The sequence below is a fragment of the Corvus brachyrhynchos genome, unplaced genomic scaffold, assembly GCF_000691975.1.
Source record: "Corvus brachyrhynchos isolate BGI_N302 unplaced genomic scaffold, ASM69197v1 scaffold94, whole genome shotgun sequence".
NCBI classification, from domain to species: domain Eukaryota; kingdom Metazoa; phylum Chordata; class Aves; order Passeriformes; family Corvidae; genus Corvus; species Corvus brachyrhynchos.
Window position 1 is genome coordinate 12,623,838 of NW_008238330.1, and position 25,844 is coordinate 12,649,681.

At 37.7% G+C, this 25,844-nt stretch overlaps 1 protein-coding gene across 2 annotated transcripts in view; it reads left to right on the top strand.

Annotated features, from left to right (window-relative positions):
• Positions 1–21,503, top strand: part of TCAIM (T-cell activation inhibitor, mitochondrial) — a 25,682-nt gene extending 4,179 nt beyond the window's left edge. For both annotated transcript variants that reach the window (XM_017734585.1, XM_017734586.1), the window contains exons 3-11: positions 3,135–3,270; positions 3,808–3,961; positions 4,851–5,097; positions 6,851–6,973; positions 9,617–9,714; positions 11,330–11,421; positions 13,426–13,658; positions 14,180–14,311; positions 17,711–21,503. In XM_017734585.1, the coding sequence (XP_017590074.1) occupies positions 3,135–3,270; positions 3,808–3,961; positions 4,851–5,097; positions 6,851–6,973; positions 9,617–9,714; positions 11,330–11,421; positions 13,426–13,658; positions 14,180–14,311; positions 17,711–17,936 (1,441 nt within the window). In that variant the 3' untranslated portion in view covers positions 17,937–21,503. The remainder of the gene's footprint in view (positions 1–3,134; positions 3,271–3,807; positions 3,962–4,850; positions 5,098–6,850; positions 6,974–9,616; positions 9,715–11,329; positions 11,422–13,425; positions 13,659–14,179; positions 14,312–17,710) is intronic.
• Positions 21,504–25,844: the final 4,341 nt, after the last annotated feature.

Below are 25,844 nucleotides of genomic sequence, written 5' to 3' on the forward strand. Positions count from 1 at the left end.
CAAACCAGGAGTCCCGTGGAAAGGAAATATATATGGGCAGACGGATTCTTGATAGCTGTTTCAGAGAGATGTTTATTTCTCCAGCCGCATGGCCGGGGCTCTGCCGAGGAACTGTTCCAGTCACGGGCCCAAGGGTCCTTCTGCCCGCGCAGGGAACACAAACCAACCAATGGGAACGAGGCTGAGCAGGGGCAGGGAAACCCCGTGCCTGTGCCCTCAGGGCCTCTCTCCCAGGGCTCCATGGCAGGGGAGGGACCCCAACAACTATGAACTTAATGTAACAGAGCTTTTCAGTGCCAAAGCTCTACGCCAAAAAGTTGAACTTTGGAGAGATGTGAAGAAAAAGAAAGCTGAAGGGAATTACTTAACCAATAAATTAAATCAGTCTTAGAGTGTGATTGCATAATGTGTTCTAGTGGAGATTGTGTTTCATGTCTTTCATGGAGACACTGTCCTCAAAGTGGTTGTGACCTTGGTTTTAATACAAAGCCTTTCTCTGCTCTTCAGATCTAAATGAAGCTCTTGGAACAATCTTTGCTCCTTGTGAGTGAAGTCATAAACATCTTTCTTGCATTTTCTCTCTCTAAATCCATTTTAATTCACTTACTTCGTCACTTCAGTTAAAAGATGCCTCAGAGTTCTGTCTTTCACCTTCAGTGAATGAATTCTTCCTTCTGTCACGCAGACTAATTTTGGCCTTTGAGCATTTCTCTTTTAAGCAAGTTCAAAATAGACTTTGGCTGGAATCCTGAGCCTTCCTACTAGCATGACAGTGTTGTTTAGATACAAAACAAGGGAACTAAAGTTAGCCATCCTTGGCCATTTTTCATGTAGAATAACAGATGGAACTTTATAATTAATAAACTCAGAAGTATGATTAACGGCTTCTAGTTATGGTGAAACTTTTTTTCTGAACTACTGGAAACATCATGCAGTGTAGCTTGAGAGTGGATGTGGGAAATGGTGTACAAATAAGGTGAACAGAGAACTGAGCTCCTCTTCCTTCTAGCAGCTTGGTCTGGGAGGACGTGAATTTCTTGCATGGCAGTAATCTGCAATTAGAAGGGTAACTGGTTAGTTTACTTTTTTCCTTTGCTGGAATTATTTTTTCCTTTTACTGTTTTGTGTCCACTTGCTACCCAAAAAAGAGAAAAATTTGCTATTTTTTTTCTCAGCAAGACAATTATTTTGGTGTTTCCAGACCCAGAATGGTAAAGCATCTGATGAAGTGGACTTCTATCCAGAGTGCTTTGCTCCCTGTCTTGCCTAGTCCAGTAGAGGTGTTCTTGCTGCATTACTGAGCAACTGTGACATGATTTTGTCATTAAGAGCTTTCACTCTCCCTAAAAACATTATATTGCTGTGATACTTCACCATCTCCTGCAGGTTTGAGTAGGATCATGGGCTGTAGTCATGACTAGTCTTAGTCTTAGAGTCTCTGAGATGCAGCCAAGAAGGAAGTAGAAGTGTTTGCCAGTAATACATTTTCACTTTTTTTATTGAAGTCATAGCAGATTTGGAATTTCATCAGCCTTATATCATGGTTTGTTGTCCCACTTTTCTACAATAACTTCTGTTTTCAGCAAGCTGACTTTTAAGACCTGGTAATTAAATATTTGCCCACCTCTTAGGCAGAAAGCATTAGTCTTACCTGCTTTCATGTTTCTAACTGAAGAGCTGGGAAGGTTGACAGAAAAAAGGTAAACTAAGGGTCACTGCTTCTGCTTGACAACTCAAATGTTGTTATTTATCATTTGCCAAAATAAAACATTCTGCATATTGTCTGAGGACAAATTTGGGGATTTTTAAAATATTTTTAAATTAATGACAGCAGTCAGGAAAGTCTCACATGTTTCTGTGTCCAGGATGATTATTTGGTCTAGGATGCTGGACAAAGAGCTCTCTGTAGAACAGTCCTGCAAACTATTATTAATACAGTTACTAGTTCTATGTGAATTGGAAGCAGCTTTGTCTCTAATCTGCTGTATATTTTCCTGTTTAGGGGTTGCAGTTTGAATGATACTGTGAGGAGTAGAACGGCATTGTACTTCTTAACAGAGCAGAGTCCCTGCCCTTATGATTTGCAAACTAAAATTAATGTTAATCACAGAAAGAGGCCTGTTGAATTTGTTAGCTTGTGAAATCAGCTGAAGGAGAAACCTGTTGTTGTATATTTTCCAGTTCACATTTTCTTGCTGCTTTTGTGTATACTCTCTTGGTACTTAGTTTGCTAAACCTGAATATTACCTTTGAGCTATGGCAGGATATTTTGGTGGTCTGTAATGAAGGACTTGGTTTCCATTTCAGTCTTCTGTTACACAAGTGTACTTGTTACAGAACTGTTGTTCAATTTCCACATAATTGCAGGTATTCAATAATTTGCACTTTCTGAACTTCCTAGAACTTCTTCAACTTAACTTTTCCTTCTGATCTTAGGTAAAACAGTTTTCTTCTCCTACCAGTAATTTTCTTTAAGTCCTTGTTTCTCGTAATTTAGTGAAGATGAGAAGACAAAAAGTATTGTCTTTTTACTTGATGTTTTCTAGAAAAGAATATGTTTGGGAAAGTAGATTTGTTTTTTTTTTTTTTTTTTTACTGGACACAAGTATGGAACTCACAATCTAATGCAGAACTTTTTTTTCACTTAATTGGGTTTATTATTCCTGGGTAAAATTTAAGATTCTTTTGGTACTGCTTGGAAAATACTGTGTTTGGCTTTTTAACTTGGAGGTTCAAAGATATATAAGGGTTGACTTTTAAAAGCAGCTTCAGCAATGTCTATGAAAAATACCACTAAAGCCAGTATTTGCAGTTTGAACTACTTGACTGGGGAATTTTTATGTGAGGCATATTTGAGAAAGGAGAGAGAAGTTACCATACTTATTTACATGTCTTATTAAACCATTAGCATCCACCATCCTTCAAACCTGTTGGATTGCTGCTGTGAAAACACAGCTTTGTTAATCCCAAGGGGAAAGATCCAGAACTCAGACTCCTAATTTAAATTCTCCAGTTTTAAATTATTATACTTGCAACTATGAATGTTTACTCCATTCTTCCCCATTTTAATGTAATTATATCAGTTTGTCACTTGATTGGTAGCATCATGCATAAACATTTTACTGCTTTGTTAGGTTATGTCTGGACAAGATATTGCTGCAATGCGTTCTTCAGTCAAGAACTTTGTCAGGCGCTGATGCCATCAATGCTCTCAGACCTTTCTATTTTGCTGTACATCCAGATTTCTTTGGCCAGCATCCCAAAGAGAGGGTAAAAATATTTTGTATGCTTTCTTTGTAAATATTTCATATTTCAAGGATGGAAATTTTCTAGTTTTCCTGCTGCCAGAGAGACAAAAGTAATGTTAGAATTCAATATCGTTGGTACCAGAGAACAAAAAGATGCACTTCCTTAATTTTTAGCAAGGATAGGTCCCTTAGAAGTTCATTATTTGTTAATCATATTTTCTAATCGTTATAAAGAAAATACTGAATCCTTCCAGGCTAATTTATAATACATATTACTTTGTCCCTTTGAAATGCTGTGCATTATATTTGAATAAATTAATTTCTTTAAGCTTGAAAGCCAGTGCGTTTTGGAACGCACACAAATGTACAAGTGTGTACACCATACAAATTTATTCATGCAAGGTAATTACAAATGCTGAGAATATGAGCTGTATCACTACTTGTTAAAAGCAACTGGAATTTTGTGAAACCTAATTCTGCATGTAAGATTAAAAAGGTTTAGATGAAAAATGGCCTAATTCATCATCTGTAATTTTTGTTTGTTTTTTTTTTTAAACAGGAAGTAAATGAAAACTCTCTGAAGAGGCTAAATGGCTACTTGGAGAACCTACAGAAACCAGGATTTCGTTCCTTTAAGCCAACTCAGCTTACCTTTTATGTAAGAGAAAGAGAACCAAACTCTTCTAATGTTCAGGAATCCTTCAGTGCTTCAGGTGCTTTTATATCGTGTAGAATGTATCTTCCTGTACTTAAATTCCTTCAGACCATTGCTTAGCCTTGTGCAGTCATAATAACTTCACAACTGAATAAAATCCTGTCAAACTGTGAAAATCTGTATTAGATCAGGCAGGTGGGACCATCCCAAGTAATTAAACATCTTAAGCTTTATAAAGCCTTGAAAGAATGAGACATTACAGTGTTGAGGTCAAGTTACAGTATAAGGAAGTAAAAAAAGTGGATGTAAATGATAATACTTTTGCTTTTAATACCATTGCCATGTTTAAGTGGAGCAATGTTGGGTCCTTGTCCTTATTGCAGTTCATGTGTAGTACATAATGTCAGGGCACTTGTAGAACTTACTCTCTAAGCAGCTGTATAACATCTGAAGCTCCAATTTACTTCATTGTCTCTTATCTTTGAGAATACAAAAAATATTGCCGAATTTTAAATGTTGCTATTGATTAACTTTATTGTACATATTTGTCTCCAGTACCAATATGTGTTACCTAACAGAAGAGTTTTACGTTCTATATCCTGACAGTCAAAACACTGCAAATTGTGAGGTGTCCTTGTGCTAGGAAACAAAATCATGCTGTTTTTTAAGAAAATAGTAGTGTTATGTCTGGTCTACTTAACATAATATTTGAACTGGAAGCTGTCTTCTGCTCTTGAGTCAAAAGCTTGCTTTCTAACAGGGAAGGTAGGCCCAGTAGCTAAGTGATTGGACGTAGTTAAATTGCATGTGAATTTTGCAGTGAGTATTGAAATAATAGCATCATCATAATTTCCAGCTATCTGTGCCTTGTTTAGGCTCTTGTGTAAGAGGAAAGAAATGGGAATGCATTTTAAATAATTTTAATTAAATAATACTTGTTTTTACAGGGTTTCGAGCAGTCAGTTTTACGTTACATACTAGGGATCTCCTGAGCACAGTATTAGATATTCTCAACTCCTGCAGTTTATCTACAGAGCATGTTCAGAGTTTGAATGTGAACGCTCAGCCCCACAAGGAAGCAAAAAGCACAGTAAACAGACCTATCAAATGGGATAAGACCTATTACTCCTTTACTGGATTCAAGGATCCTGAGGAGGAACTAGAGCAAGCCCAGAGAGTGGAAACAACTTTAATGTATGTAATGCTTTCATTGAACTGAAATTTTGTAATCTAAATTGGTCTTACTCTAATGCTGAGTTTTTTAAAGGTAGGCAATAAACATTCTGAACAATACAAAACTTTATTGTCCAACATGTAATTTTGCCATGCTTTTTATAATTAGAGTTCAGATGAGCTCCTGGGACAACTACAGTGCCAGCAAAGCTGAAACATTCTTGTCTCTTTGCCCAGCATTCATGTTTGGTCAATCTAGTTTTGGTTGATCCTGTTTTTCAGATTTGTGGAATATTGGTGGCAATTCAAAAGAAAACAGAGGTTCCACTTGCTCCAGATAGCTCCTTACCTCTTACAGGAATTCTGTAACACAAACCTATATGACTGTTAATTTTATTGTTCCTATTTCATTATCACATTCTGTTGAGGGTGGGAGATAATACATGAAAACTAAGGTTAAAAGGTTTTAATAGGCATGGTATCTTAGTGTTGGGCTTCTCATTTGTTGTTCTGCAGGAAAACCTTAATATTTAAGTCAATGTAGTTACAAATGCTGAACTTGCATTACATGTAGCAAGTTATGTAGTAAAGTTGGTGGTTTAAAAAAAATTTGTATGTCCTCATTTTGGGACACAGGCATTTTGGGGCCTTTAAAATCTTTTTGTGACAATGAGTTTTAGGTGCCATTTGAAATGAATGCAGAGCTGTGCTGGAAGGATCTTCAGAGCAAAGTATACCCCTTATCCTGCATACCACCTCACAAAACTACTGTAATATGCACATTTATAAAACAGTTAACTGAGATTTAACGTACTCAAGAATATTTTTACTTATTTTTACACATTTACAAGGAATGCCACGGACAGTTATGTATTAACAGTCTCGTTTTAATACATAGACAGCTGGCATCAGGCCTCTCTTTTTTACTTGAGTTGAATTTTTTTGCTTCAAATTAAAATGAGAATGGAACTATTTGTTTGTAAAAGAGTATGAAAATAAGTTCATACTATGAACAAAGGCTAAATCTCTTAAATAGTAATCTTTTCCTAGAAATGGAATTATCTACTGAAATTTTAGATGTACTCAATGAGTCATGTTTGTCTGGTTGTGATTATTGGCAAAAAAACTATAAAACTTTGACCTGTTCAATCTATGTTCATGTCAGCTCTGTAAAAGTTACCTAACTTAGCCCTTTAGTACCACCTCCCATATTTGATAGTCTACTATGATCACTTTGGTTGGGGTTTTCTTGTTAGGTTTTGTTGTGTTTGGGTTCGTTTGGGGTTTTTTTTAAAGGCAGATGGGTGGAAACTTCTTTAATTAGACCACAGAGTTCTGAAGATGTCCCGTGAAGTCTCACTGATCTGTTGGTTTATGCCTTTTACACACACATCCAAGTCTTACAGTTTTAAAACATTGTCATTAACATTGTCAGTGTTTTTGATTCAGTTTGATTCCTTAGTCCCCTCCAAAGACATTAAGTGCCAGGGTTTCCTCTGTAGATATCTTAGGGTGAAGCATTTAGCAATTTCATCTTCTCTATTGATTCCTTAGTCCCCTCCAAAGACATTAAGTGCCAGGGTTTCCTCTGTAGATATCTTAGGGTGAAGCACTTAGCAATTTCATCTTCTCTATTTTTAAAAAAATCCCTTTACCTGATAATTTGACTTGAAACACTTACATTAGCAGTAAGAATTGAGTTACCTGTACTGTTTACATGGTAGATCATACAGCAGCATGCTTCTACTGTTGAGTATTTTTCCTTGTCTTCCAGATCCTGGCTCGATGATAATGAAGCAAGTGCAGTAAAAAAGCTGAAAAAGAGTTTGCCGCTTAGAAAAGAATTAGAACGTTTAAAAATTGAACTTTCTCATGAACTCCAGCTCTCAGATATCAGGTAATTAATTAGATCAGTTGTACTTGGATTAAGACAGTCAAAGCAAGGAAGTGTTGTCTAATACTATGCTACGAACTTTAAAAGCTTATTTCAGCAAAACAGCTATCTTTCATATATGAAGAAGTGTTACTGCACTGAGTGTTTTTCTAGAAGAATTCTATTGGGACAAAAGTTTCCTGTTACAGTCTGCTCCGAGCGACCTCCTATTTGTAACTGAAAGTGTAGGCTCCAGCTGAGGCAGACACAGAAATAGATCTAGTGTGTATGTGTTAGTTTGGATGTTTTGCTGGTTAAAACTGCATTTCCGGAATTCGAGTTAATATCTACAAAGGTAACTAGGCCAGCAGTGAAATGCAACTTTGCACATGGTACATAATGGGATCCTGTGAATGCTTAATAAAAATGTTCTTTCTTCTAGTGTTTAGTTTCTCACTCTCCAGAGGAGGAGGAGATTTGTTTGTTTGAAAGATCTGATTGCAGTTGGAGATCTTGATTCTTCAGAATATTTTCCAGAAAATAATTTGCTATCTTTTTTTAAATTTTGTGCCTTTGAGGATGTTGGGAAATGAGATATTCAGGGTGGGGGAAGTGGCAGCGAAGGTATTCACAAATGGAAAAATAAACTTTGGGAGATTATTTCAAGGGCTAGTCTGTTAGGTTCTATTTTTTTAACCAGGAAAGAGAGAGTTGGAGCTTCTAAAATCATGCTTTTGTCCTTTCACCCTGCAAAAGACCGTGGTTTCCTTTAAGCTGAAGCCAGGCTTTTTGAACACAATTTCTAATGCTCTGTAACTGTGCTGTGGTGAAGGTTTTTAACATTCTGAAACAGTCTTCAGTATTAAACGCGTAGGTTTGATTTTATTCATGGCTTATATTAATTTTCTTAAATAGTTTGTGCTTCTGAAATACATTAAAATTATTGTGTTCCATGAAGAGTTATTAATCTTCCATGAGTTACACTGTTATAATCCAGGGAGGAATGTGAGTGCCAGACACCTGACAAGCCACTACGTTAATAGGACACTATTACTTGTGATTCTGGAGCCTCATGCTAGTGTTCACAGAGATCTGAAAAATTACTGGGTCACTGGCTTTATTCCATGTATAAGTTCAGGACAGCTGAAGAAATGGCCACCTTTTTCCACTCCTGTCTGGTGCTGCTGAAAGCAAAGTGATATTGCTAGGTAACTAAATAATTATTTGAATTACTTGTATTAGATTAAATTGCCTCACATGTGCTGTGGCGTAGTGCCATTCTCTGCATCCCAAAGAGTGAGGTTTTGCCAGTTAGGTTTCCCTAAAAGAGATTATGTGGGTGACCCTAGCCAGCAGCTGAGTACTTACACAGCCACTTGCTCATACACCCCATGTGGGATGGGAGGAAGAGAATAGAAAGAGCACAAGCAAGAAAATTTGTGAACTAAAGTAGAAGTTTAATAGCTGAAGTGGAGCAAAGCACAGTTCAAGCAAAGCAAAAGGAGGGATTAATTCTCTGTTCCCCAGTGACAGGCAGGTGTTTAGTCCCTTCTGGACAGTTGGGCCTCAGTGGGCCTCAGCATGTGTAACGTTTACTTGGGGAGACAAACACCATAACCATGAGGGTCCGCCTTCCTTCTCCTTTCCCTGAGCATTTACTGTTGAACATGACATATGGTCTGGAATATCCCTTTGGTTAGTTGGAGTCACCCATCCTGGCTGTGTCCCCTCCCAGCATCTTGTCCACCCCAGCCTATTTGCTGATGGTGGGGGGCAGGGTGGGAAGAAAAAGAGAAGACCTGGACGCTGTGCCAGCACTGCAGAATAGCCAAAATATTGATGTTTTATGATCACTGTTAGAGTAAAAAATATAAAATATGGGTGTTATGAAGAAAACTAACTCAATTCCTCACAGACACAGTACAATAAAGGAATGGGAATTTTCCACTTTGAGACCGTTTTATATCAACTAAAAGTCTGTAAAAAGGTATATTTTTTCCAATACACTGGGACAACGTCACAGTTTAGATGCTTTTTGAAATTTGTTTAGCAATCTCTCTGATCAGTCTGTAATGAAAAAGATGCCAAAACTATGTGTATTAAAGCCAGCAAGGTAACACCTGGCTCCTGTATGGTTTAACAAAAATTACTCCACTGTAAAATATGAATAATACATAGCAACTTTCCATTGGAATCATAGTAATGTTTTGGGCTAGGAACCAAAAAAAAAGGAAAAGAAGATAATGTCCTTACATACTGTATTTGCTCCTCTGGACAAACATTACGCAGTGTCCAAACAAACTGCATGCTCCATGACCAAACCAAATACTGGCTTGTCTGTTGCTGTTCTCTTACTAACCCCCTTCTTACTGGGGGAGAGATTTATGTCTGTCTACCTGGTTTTATATTTATTTTTTCTGGTGTTGGTTTTCTTTGTTTGCTTTTTGGGACTCACTTTGAGAAGCACTGTAATTTTATTTAGGCTTTCTATCAAATAGTTCAAATAGCATATGACTTGGACAGGTTTTGAGTAGCCTTTGCTTTTATTACTTTTGGGGTGCTATTCTGCTTGTGCTACAAGGCTTTGAGCTGCATCTTAACTTCTGTGATTTTTTTTTTTTTAAATAATATTGAGGATTAAATGCTTTCAATTACATTTTCATTTAGGTGGCAGAGGAGCTGGGGTATTGCTCACCGCTGTAGCCAGCTACACAGTCTGGGTCGACTGGTCCAACAGCGACCTGAAATATTAAAGAACGTTAAAGGTATTTCTGTTGCTTGATTCATATATCCTAATATAGTATTGATTCGGAAATGAGCATGGGTCTTCTGTTGCAAGGGATTCTTTTTACAAATTCTTTTGATAACTGCAAAAACAAACTTGTCAGGCTTACTGAAAAGCTGGTGAGAACTTACATTTTAAGCTGCTGGGTATTTTTTAAAGTGACCTTTCCTTAGAGTTTATTCACTGCACTCAGCTTCTAGTTTACTTCTTAATAAATGCAAGTGGAGTCTGTTGAAGGCACCAGACTTAATATTAGCAATGAAAGTAAAAAATGTAAACTGAACCTCTGAAAGGGTGGAGGTAGCAATAGATAGTAGCCCATGGTGAATTCAAGACAAAAATGTGAGTAAGTCTCTAACCCTAGCGAGGACTTACTAGAATACCTTTAAAATTGTACTGCTTTCTTTTCTCATGTGTTCCATAAAATAACTGTATTAAAGTTGGTATTTTCTCAGGAAAAACTAAAATATTCTGTAAACCTGACCTACCATTCTTCTCATACATCTGTTTGACCTGTGGCAGTAGCTGTTTCCTCTAATTGTAATTCCACATTTTATGCCTGTCTCCAGATACTCAGTTTTGAGTGACTTTCATTTGAGGGTTCACCTAATCCTTTGCCAAAAGACAAGAGTGAGTAGGACAATAAGTAGTAGTTTTAAATTGTATCAGATTTCAAATTAGTTCTTTACCTGAGCATGCTAAAGATTCAAAGCGTTAGAGAAGTCTGTCTTGTGAACCTGTTGTAGTCTCCATCTTTGAAGATATTTAATAATGCACTGGATAAGTACCTGTCAGTAATTATACAAGTACAGTTGATGTTGCCTTTGGGTACAAGGTTTAACTAGATGCCTTGAAGCCAGTGTTGCTCCTTCTTTGGGGTTTTGGAAAACTGATTTCTGAGAGCAAGAGCTTCTACTTAAGCCTTGTCTTGTAGATTAATACATCACACTGAAGACTTTTGTGGAAGCTTATTTTGATAAATAGTTGACTGTGCTATTACCCTAAAGATTTCTTGACCATCTTTGTACTCAGCTAAAAAAACAGACTCAAAACTGATTTATCCCCCTAAAAATCCATCTAGAATTAGCGCTTTATGTTGTCTCTGTTTTTAAAAAGAATGAAAACATAATGTGCAAGTGTTTCTTATAGCTTGCATGTTGCAGAGAGTTGTGAAGTAGAGTTGAATGGCCTTATTAATAGTTCTTTGACCAACTTCTTTCTTTGACCAACTTCAAGCATTTAGCGTGTGTTTCCTGCGTCATACAGGATTCGTACAGATTATTTGGATATCCTCTCTGATGAGATTTTCTCATATTTTAAAATAGTCGTCAGAAAAAAGTCTGAGTAACTAAAACTCTTATCAAGTTCAAACAGAGAGAAGGCAAATGCTGGGTCAGGTTTGTATGAAAAAAATTCTTAAACTGGACTTTTCAAGAATCTCAAAATTTTGAGAATAACAGAAGCATCTATTCAACATGTGTTTGTGCTGCAGAAATGCGCTGCTTGTGACATGTTAGCAGCATAGTTAAGTCTTCAGTAATTGTAGGAATGACTGCAGTAACCCAAATTAGTAAAGAGCTTTGTTCAATCTCTAGGGCGCACGGTGGTATTTACAGATCGCTCAGGTATGAGTGCAGCAGGTCACATAATGCTGGGGACCATGGATGTTCACCATCACTGGACCAAAGTAAGAAGATTTCAAAGTAAATGATAACACTCCTTGTTGTGACATCCTTTTTTAAACTGTAGCAAAAATTAATAGGTGCAGATAACTAATGAGTAATTTAAAGCAAACACTTAGCTAATGTGTTTAGCATGATGGTGTACACTGCATTCTAAATTTAATCCTGTGTATGCTGTTACTAACAAGACTCTTTGCTAGATCTTTGCTGCTGCTTTCATTAATAAGTCAGTACTGCTTCTGATTAGATGTAAAGAAAACTAATTAGTTATGCACTGTTCCAGTCTGTGCAGTGAGTCCTGGCAGAGTACTTTGTGATCCATAAAGAGCTCATTCCCGTGAAGAGCTAATGGATTTTATTCCAATCTTTTGTAAATATGAGATTTAAAGGAAGTTGTGAACTGATGATTTCAGTCAATGACTACTAACCAACCCTACCACTCCATCTTGTTCTTTTAGGCAGCTAATGTGGATGTTGCAGAATTTTATCTTTAGTGACTATGCCCGTTCTGCTGCTGCTTGTGTAAAGTTCAGAGTGATAAGATTTCTGACATCCTAAATGATAGTGTTGTATGCAAAGGACCAAAAACTAAATATGTGGCAATATCAACATGTCACTTCAGGAATTTTTCTTTAATCTTGGTTACTGAAACATTACTGATAAAGCTATGAAAAAATATTTCTTTGTAAAGGAGATTATTGGTGGAATTTCATAGTTGGGAATTTCACCCTGCTAGAATATCAGAATATTCTATTTCTGTATTCCAATCAGTGAATAAAATGAAAAGTTAACACTCAATCTTCTTTCTCTGGTGGTAGTTTGAATTTTTGCCTATATATGTTTTACTGAGTGGGAGAAAACAAACTGTGGCTTGTTAGTGTGAATGATTTACTAAGAACTTAAATTGAGAATCTGGAATTCAATAGAAAATTTTCTGGGATTTGAGAGTGTTGACAGTCGTTGGAATAAAGGTGTTCTGATTAATATTAAAATAAACACTAACTTCCTTGAAAAGATAAATGCTTCGTCTTTCTAACCTTTGCTGCAGGTTTTTCCAAAGGGGTCATAAAGCCACACAAAATGCCATGCAGATAGAATAATGTGTGTAGTTAGTTGTAGTGATGGTATTTGCTTGGGAAGACAAAAGAGAGGTATATATTTGAACCTGAAATCAAAGGGTTTTTATTTTGAAATGCACTAAAGATCATGTGAAATGTTACACAGAAAGTCAGTGAAAATTTTGATGAGGTGGATGAGTCAGTTGGTTTTTAGAGAGCATGTTTGTCCAATTCTACCCCATTTTAGAAAGCAATCCTAAGTGCTATTACTTTTTGTTACTAAGTACTAGAAGAAGGAAGCGGTAGAATACTGTCCAAGTCAGTCTGTAGAATGCTTGGTCAGAGGTACAATATTTAAAGGATTTTTGCTGGTTTTCTCTGTAACAAATGCAAAAGCTGACCCAACTGTTATTGTGCCAAAAGCTGTTCTGATTCTACTATCAGAACTATCTACTATCTATTCTGCTGTTCTCCTGGGTTTCTAAAGAGATAGTTCTGAAATCACTTGACTTGTTCCAGCAGCAGCTTTTTTTTGTATGAAAAACTGCTTTAAAATAACAACAGAGTGGATGGTAGGTAGTGACTACTGTATGAGGAATAGCTCTACCACTATAACTGTAGTGATAAATGTTCTGTATAGGTGTCAGATTATGTATTTTTGTTTATGTGAAACTATTAATTTCTGAATATCTAGAGGACATCCATCTATGGTTTTATGTCCTTTTGGTGCCTTTATGTTATAAATATGGGAAATACTTAGAAGCTTGTTCCATTATATCCTGTCCCAAAACACATATACTTTATTTTTCTCATCTTTGGTATTCTTCAATTTTAATTTTTCCCCTTGGGTTCCATGTTTGCATTGTTAAGTGTCTCTTTTATAGTTTCTTGTTATTTTTTTAATTTATTAAAGCTAACTTTTAAGCTCTGTTTGTTCATGTGTATGCACAGATTTTTGAGAGACTGCCAAATTATTATATGCTTCAAAAAAAGCTCCTGCTCTTGGAAGATCGGATAAGCCAACTTCTGGGAGGCATCCAAGTAATATATATTGAAGAGCTGCAACCTCTGTTGACTCTAGAAGAGTACTATGAGACTCTCAACTCTTTCTATAATAAACTACGTGACAGCAGACTACCTTTTCATCCTCGCAGTCTGCGAGGCTTGCAAATGATTCTGGAAAGGTAGGTATTTGCAGGGAAAGTTGATTTCTTTTAGAGCAATTACTCTTCTTTTTTTTCTTACACTGCTTATTGCTCTCACTAAGAAGAAAAGTAATATAATCTCGTGGATTTTCATTATGTCAGTCTTTTTGTTTCTGAAGGATTTAAGTGCATTTTTATGGGTTAAGAAGGAATCAGACTGAAGAAAATCCTGCTTAATTTCATTCAAATTGGACTCAAAGTTCTGTCTATTTTACAGTGTTGTGCTGGGTTAAATCAAAAGTTTTGTGCTGTCATGTTGGTATTTATATTTTTTGAGTATTCTTGCCAGTTGCTTTTGAAATGTAATTTTAAAAAAGCATTACTACTGTATTTCTCTAGTGTCATGAACCAAGCCTGATAATTTTTTACCAATTATTCTGATTGTGATTAGTTTATATTCTTTTATCTTTAGATTTTTTCTGAAAGTAATTTACATAAATAGATAAATAGTTGCATTCAAAAATTATACCTTTTTCTTGACTTTCATCATGTTTCATTAGTGACAGATATGCACCAAGCTTACATGAATTTGGACACTTTATGATCCCAACGGTCTGTGATCCAGCAGCTCTTCAATGGTTTATTTTTGCCAAAGCACAGGAAGCAAGAGAGAATTTGAAAAGAAAGGAGGAGTAAGTGTTCGTGTGACTCGATACATTTAGCCCTTTAAAAATATTTGCATGTCCTGTTTTTTATTTGGAGAAGGAGGAGGATTTTAAAGAATGTATTCATACTGTTTTGGTGGAAAAACCCCTTTTGTTTCTAAAATAGAGCTCTACCCATCAGCTTTACTAAGTAAAGAATTACAGCATTAGTGAATGCAAACAGTTACTAGAAAATACCCTCTTTCACCTTGTAGAGACAATTGTACTTCATTCAGAAGTAAAATACCTTTGCTTACAAGACAAAATTGCATAATATGTTTTACGATTAGTTCCCCATCTAAGAGGTGGAAAACACCTTCTCAATGAATAAGAAAAGCAAGGATTTTTATTAATGTTAATTAAAATGTGACAAAAAAGCAGTGAAATCTAAACTAAAAATAACTGAGACCAACTAGAGAATCGTTATTTCTAGTTATTGGTCACTTGGTTGAGAAAAATATTAGTTTGTACCTAACAAGGCGAAGAAAAAAAAATCTGGGAAGAATGATGAGTGAAACACCTTGTGGGTGTTCTCTCACAGGTGCGAGTGAGATGCGAGAGTTTACAATAGGGAGTCACAGCACCATACTTAATATTAGGGCCATGCTTTGTAATATCCATCAGAACTGTAAATCTGCTTCTTGACCTTGTACACTGCATGTGTCCTTGAGGATGAAGTAGAGATACTGGGGTTGTTAAGTGGGTGGTAGGTACTTGTCCTTTCAGAGGTTGTTACTGCAAGTTTATTTTTCTGCTTTGGAAAGTTTTTAATGAGCTGTTGAACTATCACACTGTCACGAGTGTATACATGATGTATAGATCCAGATCTGTTTTTGTGAAGTTATTTTAGGCATGAGTTGCTGAAGGCACTATGGTTTTAGCTCTGTTAAGACCTCATTATTTGGAAAGATATGTTTTGCAGGTGGACTTCAGTAAACATGATTTGTTGGAATTTTTCAACAACCCTAGTCCATCTTGGAAATTAGATTTTTGCCATATAAATTGCAACTACTGAATAGCTCTCTATGTAGCTGTCCACATGTGACAGCTGGGAAAGTATTGTCTGTAGATTTTGGGAGGGATGTTGTAGGAAATGTATGCATTTGCATCTGGGTAACTCACTCTCCAAAAAACCTCACACTACCACACTTCATAAAGACACTGATCCAGGAAAACTGTGCCCTCAGAGTACAAGCAGCTGTGTTGTAAGAATGTAAGAGCCAAGATGCGTATCTTGTGTGCTGGATGATTGCTGGTTTGTATGAAATAGTAAACAACTGTACTGGGTCGCAATGTCTGTCCCCATCATCCATTAGCTTAAGGAGAGGCTTTATGGATGGGGCAAAAAATGTGGTGGGTTTTTTTACTCCATACTCCTTCCCAGTTTCTGTCTGACTGCACTTGAGAAAATACTTGAAGCTGGAAACATTATCTCATGTTAACAGCATTCAGTCGACCTTTTTATTTTCCCTTCCTCTTAATTGTCTTATTTTTTGAGCCAATTTGCATTTTGTGGCTCCAAATATCCAATGGCAACAAATTGCATATTTGAACCACATATGGCATGTGTATATGAAAGAGGGAGGAAGTGTTCTGTGATTTATAGACCCACAGCCTGATGATTTCATTTGTCATTCTTTTGTTCTTGTGTGATAGGAAATACAAAACAGTCATTCTCTATCACCTCTGGGGTTTTTTGTAGCTGTGTCATATTTCCTTTTACTTGTCTTTTATCGAAGCTGAAAACTCCTTTTCCACTTAATGCTTCCTTGGACAGAACTCATTCTGTTCTGATTTTCCTTAGCCTCGTGTGGCGGTTAAAAAGGCCTTAAGATAAAGGAAAATTGTTGCGGTGAACTGCAGCAGAAAATATTTTGAGATGGACTGGCTGTACTTTGCACATGGACTTGAATGTTCTACATGCAGTAAACAGCATAGCATGGCTGGAATTCCAACCTGAATGCTCAAGAAAGTCCAAATTCTGCTGCTCTAGAAAGTTCTGTTATCTGTGTGGATAATGTCAAGTCTTCTAGTAATGCAGGATTCTCCTTCCCATGCTTCTGTAAAGTATCAGGTTTGTGTGGTAATAAAGGTGTAAACCTTCCTGTGGAAGTGACTGAAAACAAACCTGCAATTCTCCAGCTAACTGGAATTCCTTCGAGGGAGCCTAAGATTTCACAGAACAGGAAAGCTTGGTGCCTAGGTATTTGGGAATGCACTCGGGAAGGTCATTTGGAAATGTTCCTTAGAGAGGACAGGCTCGCTCTGGTTAACTCACTGGCTCAGCTCATTGCTGACTGCCAGAGTGGGCTGGGCTCTTGTGCAGTGATCTGAGTGCCCCAGCAGAGCTCAGTGCCATGCAAGTACACAGAGGCACAGAGGTCCCATCCTGAGCTCTGGAGAGAGTGGTGGCAAGGCCCTACAGTAGCGTTTTCATGTGAGGCAAATGGTCTGAGTAGCTGTCGTGCTTAGCTTGGGCTGATTAACGTCCCAGTGGTGCTGCTGCTTTGTAGCTCCTCCCCTGTCTAGCAAAAGGTCTGTGTTGCAGGGCAGCAGTGGTGCTGTGTCTGCAGCTAGGCTGGCTTGGAAATGCAGCTGTGTTCATGTGGCACAGTGCCTGAGCTAGTGGGGCTGGCTGAACCTGAACTGTCTCTTCATTAGTTGATCAGTCACAGCTCCAGTGACTTAATTAAATCTACACATTAACTTTGCTTCTGAGTAGTTTGAGTTTGCCACGTGGTGTCTTATTTCTCTGGAGTGAGGAAAAAGTTGTCCGTAAACTTCGGATTCAAAATTCATAGAACTGTTTAGGTTGGAAAAGACCTTTAAGATCATTGGGTCCAAGCAGATCAACAAAATTGTGCAATTGGGAAGTTACTAGCACACTTAATATGCATCAGTTTACTGTACTTACCAGTTGTTGGTTTTGATGACATACAGAGTACTGGTGTAACTAAGAGTAATTATGAAGATGATTTTGTGCATAAACTTAAACTTCCAATGTTATGTAAGTATTTTCATTCCTTACATTAAAAAGGGAGCCTTACAGGATTTTTATTTTTGTGTTTTTCCCAGTTATTTAGTGAGCAAAAAGATGTCGTGGCACAGGCTTTGAAATGTGACTCCATGGGCATGCGGTGCCCATAGTCATGGAAGAACGTTCACTCTGACTTCTGAGATAGACACATGCAACAACCTGCACAAAAATCTCAGCTCTACCATAGCTGTACATGAATTGACACCTTTGTTTACATGCATATAATCTACTTACTTCAATATTTCTTGTTTGAATAGATATTCAGTATACATTGAAATGCTTATTTTAAGGTGGGGGTTTTAAGAGATGAAGTTGTAATTTTGTTGCTGTGTGTTGTCTCCATTTGCCAGGATGATGATTACAGAGAAAGAGCTCATCGATACTTCCACGGAAAGATTTTCTTTGGATCGGCTGTATAAGGAACCCAGTGTTTCCAGTGCACAGATGATAGATTGCTGTAAGCGGCTGCTGGAGGAATCGTTGCCCTACCTACAAGGCATGCACCTTTGCATTTCCCATTTCTACTCTGTGCTGCAGGATGGAGACCTGTGTATACCTTGGAACTGGAAAAACTGAGGGATGTATCTGATAATCAGATAAATTGTTTTATTTTCTGTAAGAGGTTATAAATATGAATGTTTTTAAGAGTAAATTATTTAAATCTGTATTTTGATATCAGTATTCAGCTCACAAATTTTCTTCCGGCTGCTGCTGAGGAAGGATTGCAGTCCTAGACAATTTGCACAATGCACAGTATTGGTAGTCCTGGGAAAGAATCTGTACATTATTCATACTACTGTAGGAGTCCCAGTGTATGGTTACAGTTGTGAAACAGCATTTTTGTAGTGAATTCTGAAAATACATTAAATTGCAAGTCTGCAAAAATGTGCATGTGTATTTTTAATATACATGAATATTGCCGGATAGATCATCTGAAATAAAGAGTGTGCTACTCCAGCCGGACATTACATGCCGTCTTAAGGGGTTCATTGAAGGCAGAAGTTAAGTACAGAAGTTATCTGGTGGCAATGCTGGCATTTCATATTGCTGCTTATCACTGAATTAGAAAAAAAAACAAGGGAAAAAACATCAGAATATTTCTCCTTTGCAGAAGAAAGCAGTACATTGGTGTCTACAGCAGAATTTCACATGCTGGTCCAACATTGTTGCCTTAGAATTCCAAAATATGCCAGTTATACTGTCTGTGGTTACTTTAAAGCAGACATCAATCTCTTCTTGTTTTCTGGCATTTGCTCCATAAATACAGACAATCTTCTTTACTTACACTATAACAGATTGCAAATCCCATACACAACCCTTAAAACCTGAGTAGTTTAATGTGACATCTATGGGAAGGAAGCACTGATCTGTGTGGGATTGTCTGCAGGAGTAAGTACTTCTCAGTAAGAACAAGGAGTTTGCAGTATGGCAAACATGTGGATCCTTACTGGTACTTTATTCTTTGGAAAAAAATGAAATAAAGTGTGAAAGCATGTCAACACTTTTTCATTGTAATACATGCCAAGATGCATTTTGATATTTGGATTACTACTTCGCAAAATATCATTTGAGAAAGACCAACTGCTTAACATTTCTGGATTTGAATTTACCATAACTGGCAAAAAGAAAAGGAATTTTCAAATGCTTACTTGCCTTGTATTTTTATTTGTATTGAGCAGGGCAATTGGTGTGGTTCTCTGTTTTCTCCTGTTAGAAGGCTCAGTATCAAGTTGTTTATTAAGATGTCAAACTTAATGCAAAAACCCCCACTGTGATCTCAGAAAGGACTGTTCTAAAACGTCAAGACAGAAGCTGTGACTTCCTCAGGCCTGCAATCCAGGGGATTTACCAGCAATGCATGGAGAGGTTTTGAAGATCAATTGACCGTTTCTTCTAAGTTAACTTCCATGGCACATGACCTCTCCCTCAGTCCATCTAGCACTGCTGATACTCTGTGACCCAGCTGTGCTAAGCTAGTGAGCCAGTCCCACCCACTGTAGCTTAGCAATATTCCCTCATTCAGCTCTTTGAAGTAGGATATCTTTGGGAATAAAAAGACTATAGTAGTGGGGTTTTTTCTTGCGTGAGTTGAATGACTCCTTCTGGAGCTTGAGGGAGGAAGCAGCTGTCCACTTTGACTGTAGAGGAGATGATAAAAGGTCTGAGGGAAGGTGAGTGGATGCAAACAAGCCTGATGTGATCCTGTGAGGACTGACACCAATGTCACTGAAACCAGTGACTGCACCTTCTCTTCGCGGCACAGAACAGACAACTGAAACTGGCGGGAGAAGAAGACATAAAGAGCCTTTATGAAATAGAGTATGGGATGTTTCCACAAGTAATGGAGACCCTGACCTGGAATGGGAGTTGGAGAAGGCAAAGCTTGATAAGGGGAACTGGGGCTGAGCTTAAAAGTAGAAGCAGTGAAGTAGTTGCTGTAAAACATTGCTAGTCTGGGATGCATCTGAAGATTCTCACCATTCCTTCTAAGGGAAAATAGCCAAAATCCTCTGGCAGAATGTGTCACCCCTCAAAGGGTGGCATGGCAGCTTGCTTGCCTGATGGTTTCCTCCAGGCTAGGGTCTTGGGTCTGTGCAATTAACCAGCGTTCCGGTCCTGCAACCCTCCCACCAGGGAGGTGGTTACCCGTGGCGGTGGGCCTCCCCTCCTCTGTTAGGTTTTGTTTTCCTGAGTTTTGAAGGAGATGCATTATACAATCTCTAAAACTGCTCAGAAGTTGAGCAATATAAAAATGAAGGTTGAGTATAGGTCAGTAATTCAGCGGTGTAAGGTCTGTCTCAACAGTGTTATTTTACAGTGCATTTTCTGTAAGACGGTTTTGCTGCTGAATGATCAAGTTGCCTTTACAAACATATGGGCCTCTTTACATTCTTTAAGATACTTAGGAAAACTGGGGTAAAAAGGTGCATGTTGTAGGTGTTTATTTGGTCATGTTTGATTTCTTTTGAAAACTATCACCAAAGTAACAGAATTATCCATTTAGGTAAATATATATGGGTTAAATCTGTCAGAATTACATTTTGATTTCTAACACTTTATATATGGCAGGGAAAAAATAGGGGTTAGAACTCTGAAAATCTTTTGCCACTATGGCAGGGTGGAAATAGATAATGATTTGAGACTCTTGTGTTTTTAAATAGTGCAGAACACCTCAAATTCAACAGACAGTGTGGTCACCTCATTGTGGAAATAGATTTGAATGATTACTAACATCTACTGTAGTTTTATCCAGTACAAAGTCCTGCTTGCTCTGTGACCAACAACTAAAAACGTTCCATATGAAGTTTCAAGAAGCATCCTCCTTAAAAACAAATCCTAATATTAAATTAGGTGGATTTGGTGTCTTGCTGTTTTAATCATTATTGTTTGGTTTAGATTTGAGGTTTTCTACTGTTCGGAAATTTGCAGCATACATTTGAAAGGTAACTAAGAAACCCTACCACTGATCAAAGAATTGAAATGTGTGTTGGTTATCCATCATGAGTCAATAAGCCGTGATGCCCAGATCGTGTCATTCAGCCTCTGAGAGTGGTTTAGTATTTTAGTGCAGCTGCCAGAAGGAAATTCAATGCTAAAATAAAAGAGATGGGGACTTGAGACAAAATTTATCACCTTAACAAGTTATTTTGATGCTGTTAAATACTGTGTCCTTGAGATGCAGGTACTGGCAAACAACACTTTCCATTTTGTCAGGTGTTGGCGTAACATTTTACAGTATCGGTTGTTTGTGAATTCCAGTGTTACAGAACTCCTGCCTATGTTTTAACAGCTGTGTATGAAAATTGCATGAAATTGCATGCAATAATGCACATTTGTTGTTGTTCTTACGGCTATTAATTGCTGGGATACGGTCTCCAGCACCAGGAGGCTTGTATTCATGTTTTGTAAGAAATTCAAAGGTTGATAATGAATCTTGAAGACTTAAAAAGGAAAAGTCTTCCAGAAGACTAGAGCTGATGTATCAAAGCATATCCAAAATTCATCAGAACTCTTAATGGAAAATGTAAATCTCATCTGGTTTGTGTACATGACTGCTAGAAAAATCTTTCTGAGGAAACTGAAATTTTTAAACTTAGTAATTTCCAGTTGTCTTTCTGAAAATATATTGTCTTTGTCTGAAAAGTGTTGTCTCTGTGACTCCCTGGACATATTCATGTATGGTATGTGTGTAGTATATGTATACAAAGATGAGACTCCTAGTATTTCTTTATAAGCTTAACATTACGCAAATTTTTAATAGAAAAGTGCAGGAGGTTTTTTTTGGGTATTTTTATAAAAAAGGTAGCCTAGCTGAGAAAGAGAAAACATGGCTGTAAATACAGTAAAAATGTTAATTTTAAACGTTGAGAGAGAAAGGTGATCCTTTTCAGCTACATATAAATACTAGAGTAATCTGACTTTAAAATACAAGATCAAAAGCTGGGGTCTCAATTCTGTGCATGGAAAAAATGTCTACGTATCCCCCTGGAAAGCCCTGTTAAAACTACAGTATATACTGATGTAATGGGGAAATAATCTTGTTTTGCAGTTTATCCTTTTCAGCTGCATATTCCTTACACAATTGCTTAAATGCTGAATAATTTAGTACTTCATTTTTGCTAAATCCTCCGATGGGGCGCTGCATCTAAGTAGCCAGACTGATTGATTGTGATCTCAGCAATGTCTTTAAGACGAAAAACCTTTAGAAGATATTTTATTTAGTAGACCTGAAATTTAATATTTTCTTGCCAGCTTTTATATTCTGAAAGGGTCTCTTCTGTGATCTTCTATTTCCATAGCTTTTGGCTATTGTGTGGCTCCATATTTTAGTTAATGATTTTTAACCCTTTTGCTTCTCCTAACATATTTACCAAAAGAGCACAGGTTTAAATGTCTGTGCTGTGAACTGTGCTAACTACAGACACCCCCAACATGCCTGAAATTGAGCTGCTTATCCGCTTTGTAAACTTCTCTTAGATTTTAACAGATAATAAGATTTCAGAAAAGTGAGAGTGACCCAAGTTTGTGCCAAATGTAAAGGCTGCAATGGCAACATGGAACGGTTTTTAACACTGAGATTAAATAAAAAGAGCAGGGTTAATTTTCTTATTTAGTACCAACACCCCTACCTAGCTCCTCAGGACAGCACAAGGCAATTTACTGTAGATTAAGATACCAGTCAGCTTTAATTTCTTTTTTATTGTTTCTCTTTCATCATCTCCTTTGTCATTTGATTTTTATATGTTGCAGGGACATAGTTGAGTAGTCAGCTAATGCCTGTGGTAGCTGTGTGCACCCTCTCTCTGTAATGGGATATTCTGGGACCATTTACTAAAAGCAGCAATCGGATGGGAACCTGATGTCCTCCCTCAAGACTGCTCTGTGATCTGGCAGCCACAGTTCAAGATCAAGGCGTTTCCTTGATAGTGCTTTGTCCAGCCCACACGTTATTTTACCCATCGGGTTTGTCATGCTCCTGGGAACTTGTCATTTGGAGTTGGTTTTTTTTTTAATGGGATGTTTCAAGTTCATCTTGAGTCAGTGGGTTGTAGTTGTAGACCGAGTTTTTGAATCCTGCTTGTGTTATAATCGAAGGACATGGTAACGTCTGTTTTCATCTTGTATTGATTTCAGACAGTCCATTGAAACAGAGCTGTAACTTCTACACAGTGCTAAAAAAAAAAGTAAATGCAAATCCTTCAATTTCACACAATTAAAATTGTGATAAAGTACTTAACAAGGAGCCCTAGATATAACTTTAATTCGATTTCTCTCACCAATTGGCAGCTAGGGCAGTGTTGTACAGAGACTGTATGATTTGGGGCTCACCCTGCTAGCAGGGTGCTGTGAAGGGGACATCTCAGAGAAGCCAAGCTACCAAGGGTGAGCCAATGTCTTCATCAGGACTGCCTGTGGAGCCCCAGGGGAGGACATCTGATCACAGCAACCTCCCGGGTGGAGTGACCTGAGGAGCCCTGCTTATCTAAAAAACAGATGAATAAATAAAAATAACCACAGAAACAAAAGTGAGGAAGGGCCTTTCTTAAACTACTACCGGGGTTTGTAGCAGTGCTGACAGAATTAACAGCTTACAGCATTCTGAGCCATTTCTCTGATTCAATTTTGCACAATTCAAATAAGGGAAGATTCCTGGAGGATGATGTTGCTGTCTTTGACACAGACAATCACTCCAGCCAGGTGATATTTAAACACAGGGCCATTAGTGTATTGCATGATCAGATGCACATTCCTCTCTGTTTAACCTTTGTGCTTGCTAGACCTTTCTCTAAAGGTCACAAAGTGTTAATCTAGATGTGACTAACCACTTCACAAAGGTTTTAGTAACAGGGAATCTTGCCTTGGTCAGTATTTGTGTGATGTCTGGAATAGCTCCGTCTCTTGCACTCTGTATTGCCACAAACAAAAAAAACCAAATTAATGAATCAGAATTTAAAAGCCCATATGACTGCAAATGTTTCTTCACTGCTCAGGCCTTTGTTGTCCTGGCATGACAGACTTTGAAGGGAAAATAAGCTGGGCTGTAAATTGAGGGATATATATGCATTCTGGTTTAAGCCAGTAATCTGTGCTTCATTTTGAGATGGTGAAAAGTGGGTGGGACAACAGGCCCTGCAGATCTAAACCCCTCATGGCCAAAGTCAGGACTTAAAAAAAAAATAACATATATTGTACAGTTCTTTCCCTTTTTACTGGGTACAGAAACCATAACTGTAACCTTCTGGCAGGAGCCACATTTCATCTACACTTTATGCTCTGGCCTAAAAATGAGGAAAAGGAACAACCAAATTTAGGGTTGCTTCAGCTTGGCACTTACGAGTTTTTACCCATCTCCTTCCTAATGCAGTTTGTCGTGACCAGCACTGAGCAGCTTTAAAGTACAGGTTCCAGCTGAGATTCCTAATTATAATTTAGTAGCATATCCCTACCTGGTGGCAGGGGAAAGCCATAGAAACCTTATTGCGTGTGCAGGTATCTTCAGATGTCTTCAAGGAGTCCTAACGGACCTTCTCAGCTCAAGGGTCTCTCTAAGAAGCCTTGAAATTTAATCATGTCTTTATTTGAAAAATCTCTTGAAGATACTCTCTCATCCAAGTAAAGCTGTGTAAGTCTGTATAGTGAGCACAGTATATCATAGCTGGTTGGGACTAGAAGTTTCTTTTGGAGAAGGAGGAAATCTCTCTGTTCTGGCTAGGTACCTGTGTCCTGAATTCCTCCTTCATCGGGTTAGTCTTGGTAGGTACAAATCATAGACAGGTTTATTCTAAATGCCTGTGTTCAAAAGCAGTTAAGAAGAGAACAGTAAGAGATTGGGTGTTGAACACATTCCTGTTTTCCTTCCTCTCCTCCATTTGCCATTTCAGGGATTAGTGAGGCTTCTCCGCCTTGAGTATGGACCATTGGCTGTGATGGTGAGAGTTTGCCAAGAAATTGCAAACCAGGGTTCCCAAAACTGCTTTCTGCTTCTGACAAAACAAAAGCTTTGCTGGGCACAGGCACTGTGTCGTAAACCCTCACGCTCCATCATAGCCCCACAACATGTAGTCTACCCGCATTCAAGTACATTCTTGCATGCTGCTCACCTCGCTGGTAAACTGTAAAGGTTCTATACAAATACTGAGTCATCCATGGCATGGGGTACTTCGTAACTCCTCTGTTCTTTTTTGGTTTAAAGTTTGTGCTGATTTTGTCATTCCCTCATTGTTCCCTTCTTTTATTATGTTCATTTATTCCAAAGATAAACCAGCCTTTCCTGAGTTAATATTAGGTGAAACACAATTATGTAGTGATTAATGGAGGCCTAGGTGCAATTAGCAATTACTTTAAATGGCCTGGATTTCCTAATGATTACATTGTTCTCTACAAATTTATTCTGCAGACAACTTATTATACTGAATTTTTCTTGGATAATAAATTTGTGAAACATTTTGCAGCATCACCCTGAGGCACTAGCAGAAATTGCCTCCTCACTGATAAATAATTTAGATGGGTAAGATCTTGTGCAGACCCTGTACACTCAAAAGGCCTCATCAGTTCCCAGCTTCTGGGGGGAAAAGGTGACCACAAAAGCAAGGAGAATTGCACTGGAAAATTCGAGCATTCACCATGGTGCACTGCTAAAGTCATGGAACGCGTAGGTAAGAGGCGCAAACAGACGATATCTGAAAAATAACTTGGAGTAGCTGTAAGCTGTGCTAATGTTTCCCTTTCTGCTTTATTAGTCTTTGTACACCTCCTGCTAGCCAGGTTATAATCTTGGGATTATTCTTTATATGATAAGTATATTTATAATGAGTATTTGTGTCCTATAGCTTTAACCATAGCATAGGTTATTAAAAATTAATTTAATGGTCCTCTAGGATCCAACTCTGGAGGTAGCAAACAAGCATCTCGGTTATATATTGTCTTCAATTATTCATTAAGAACTATGAGGAGATTTTCTAGAACATACCTCTAGCGAAGCTC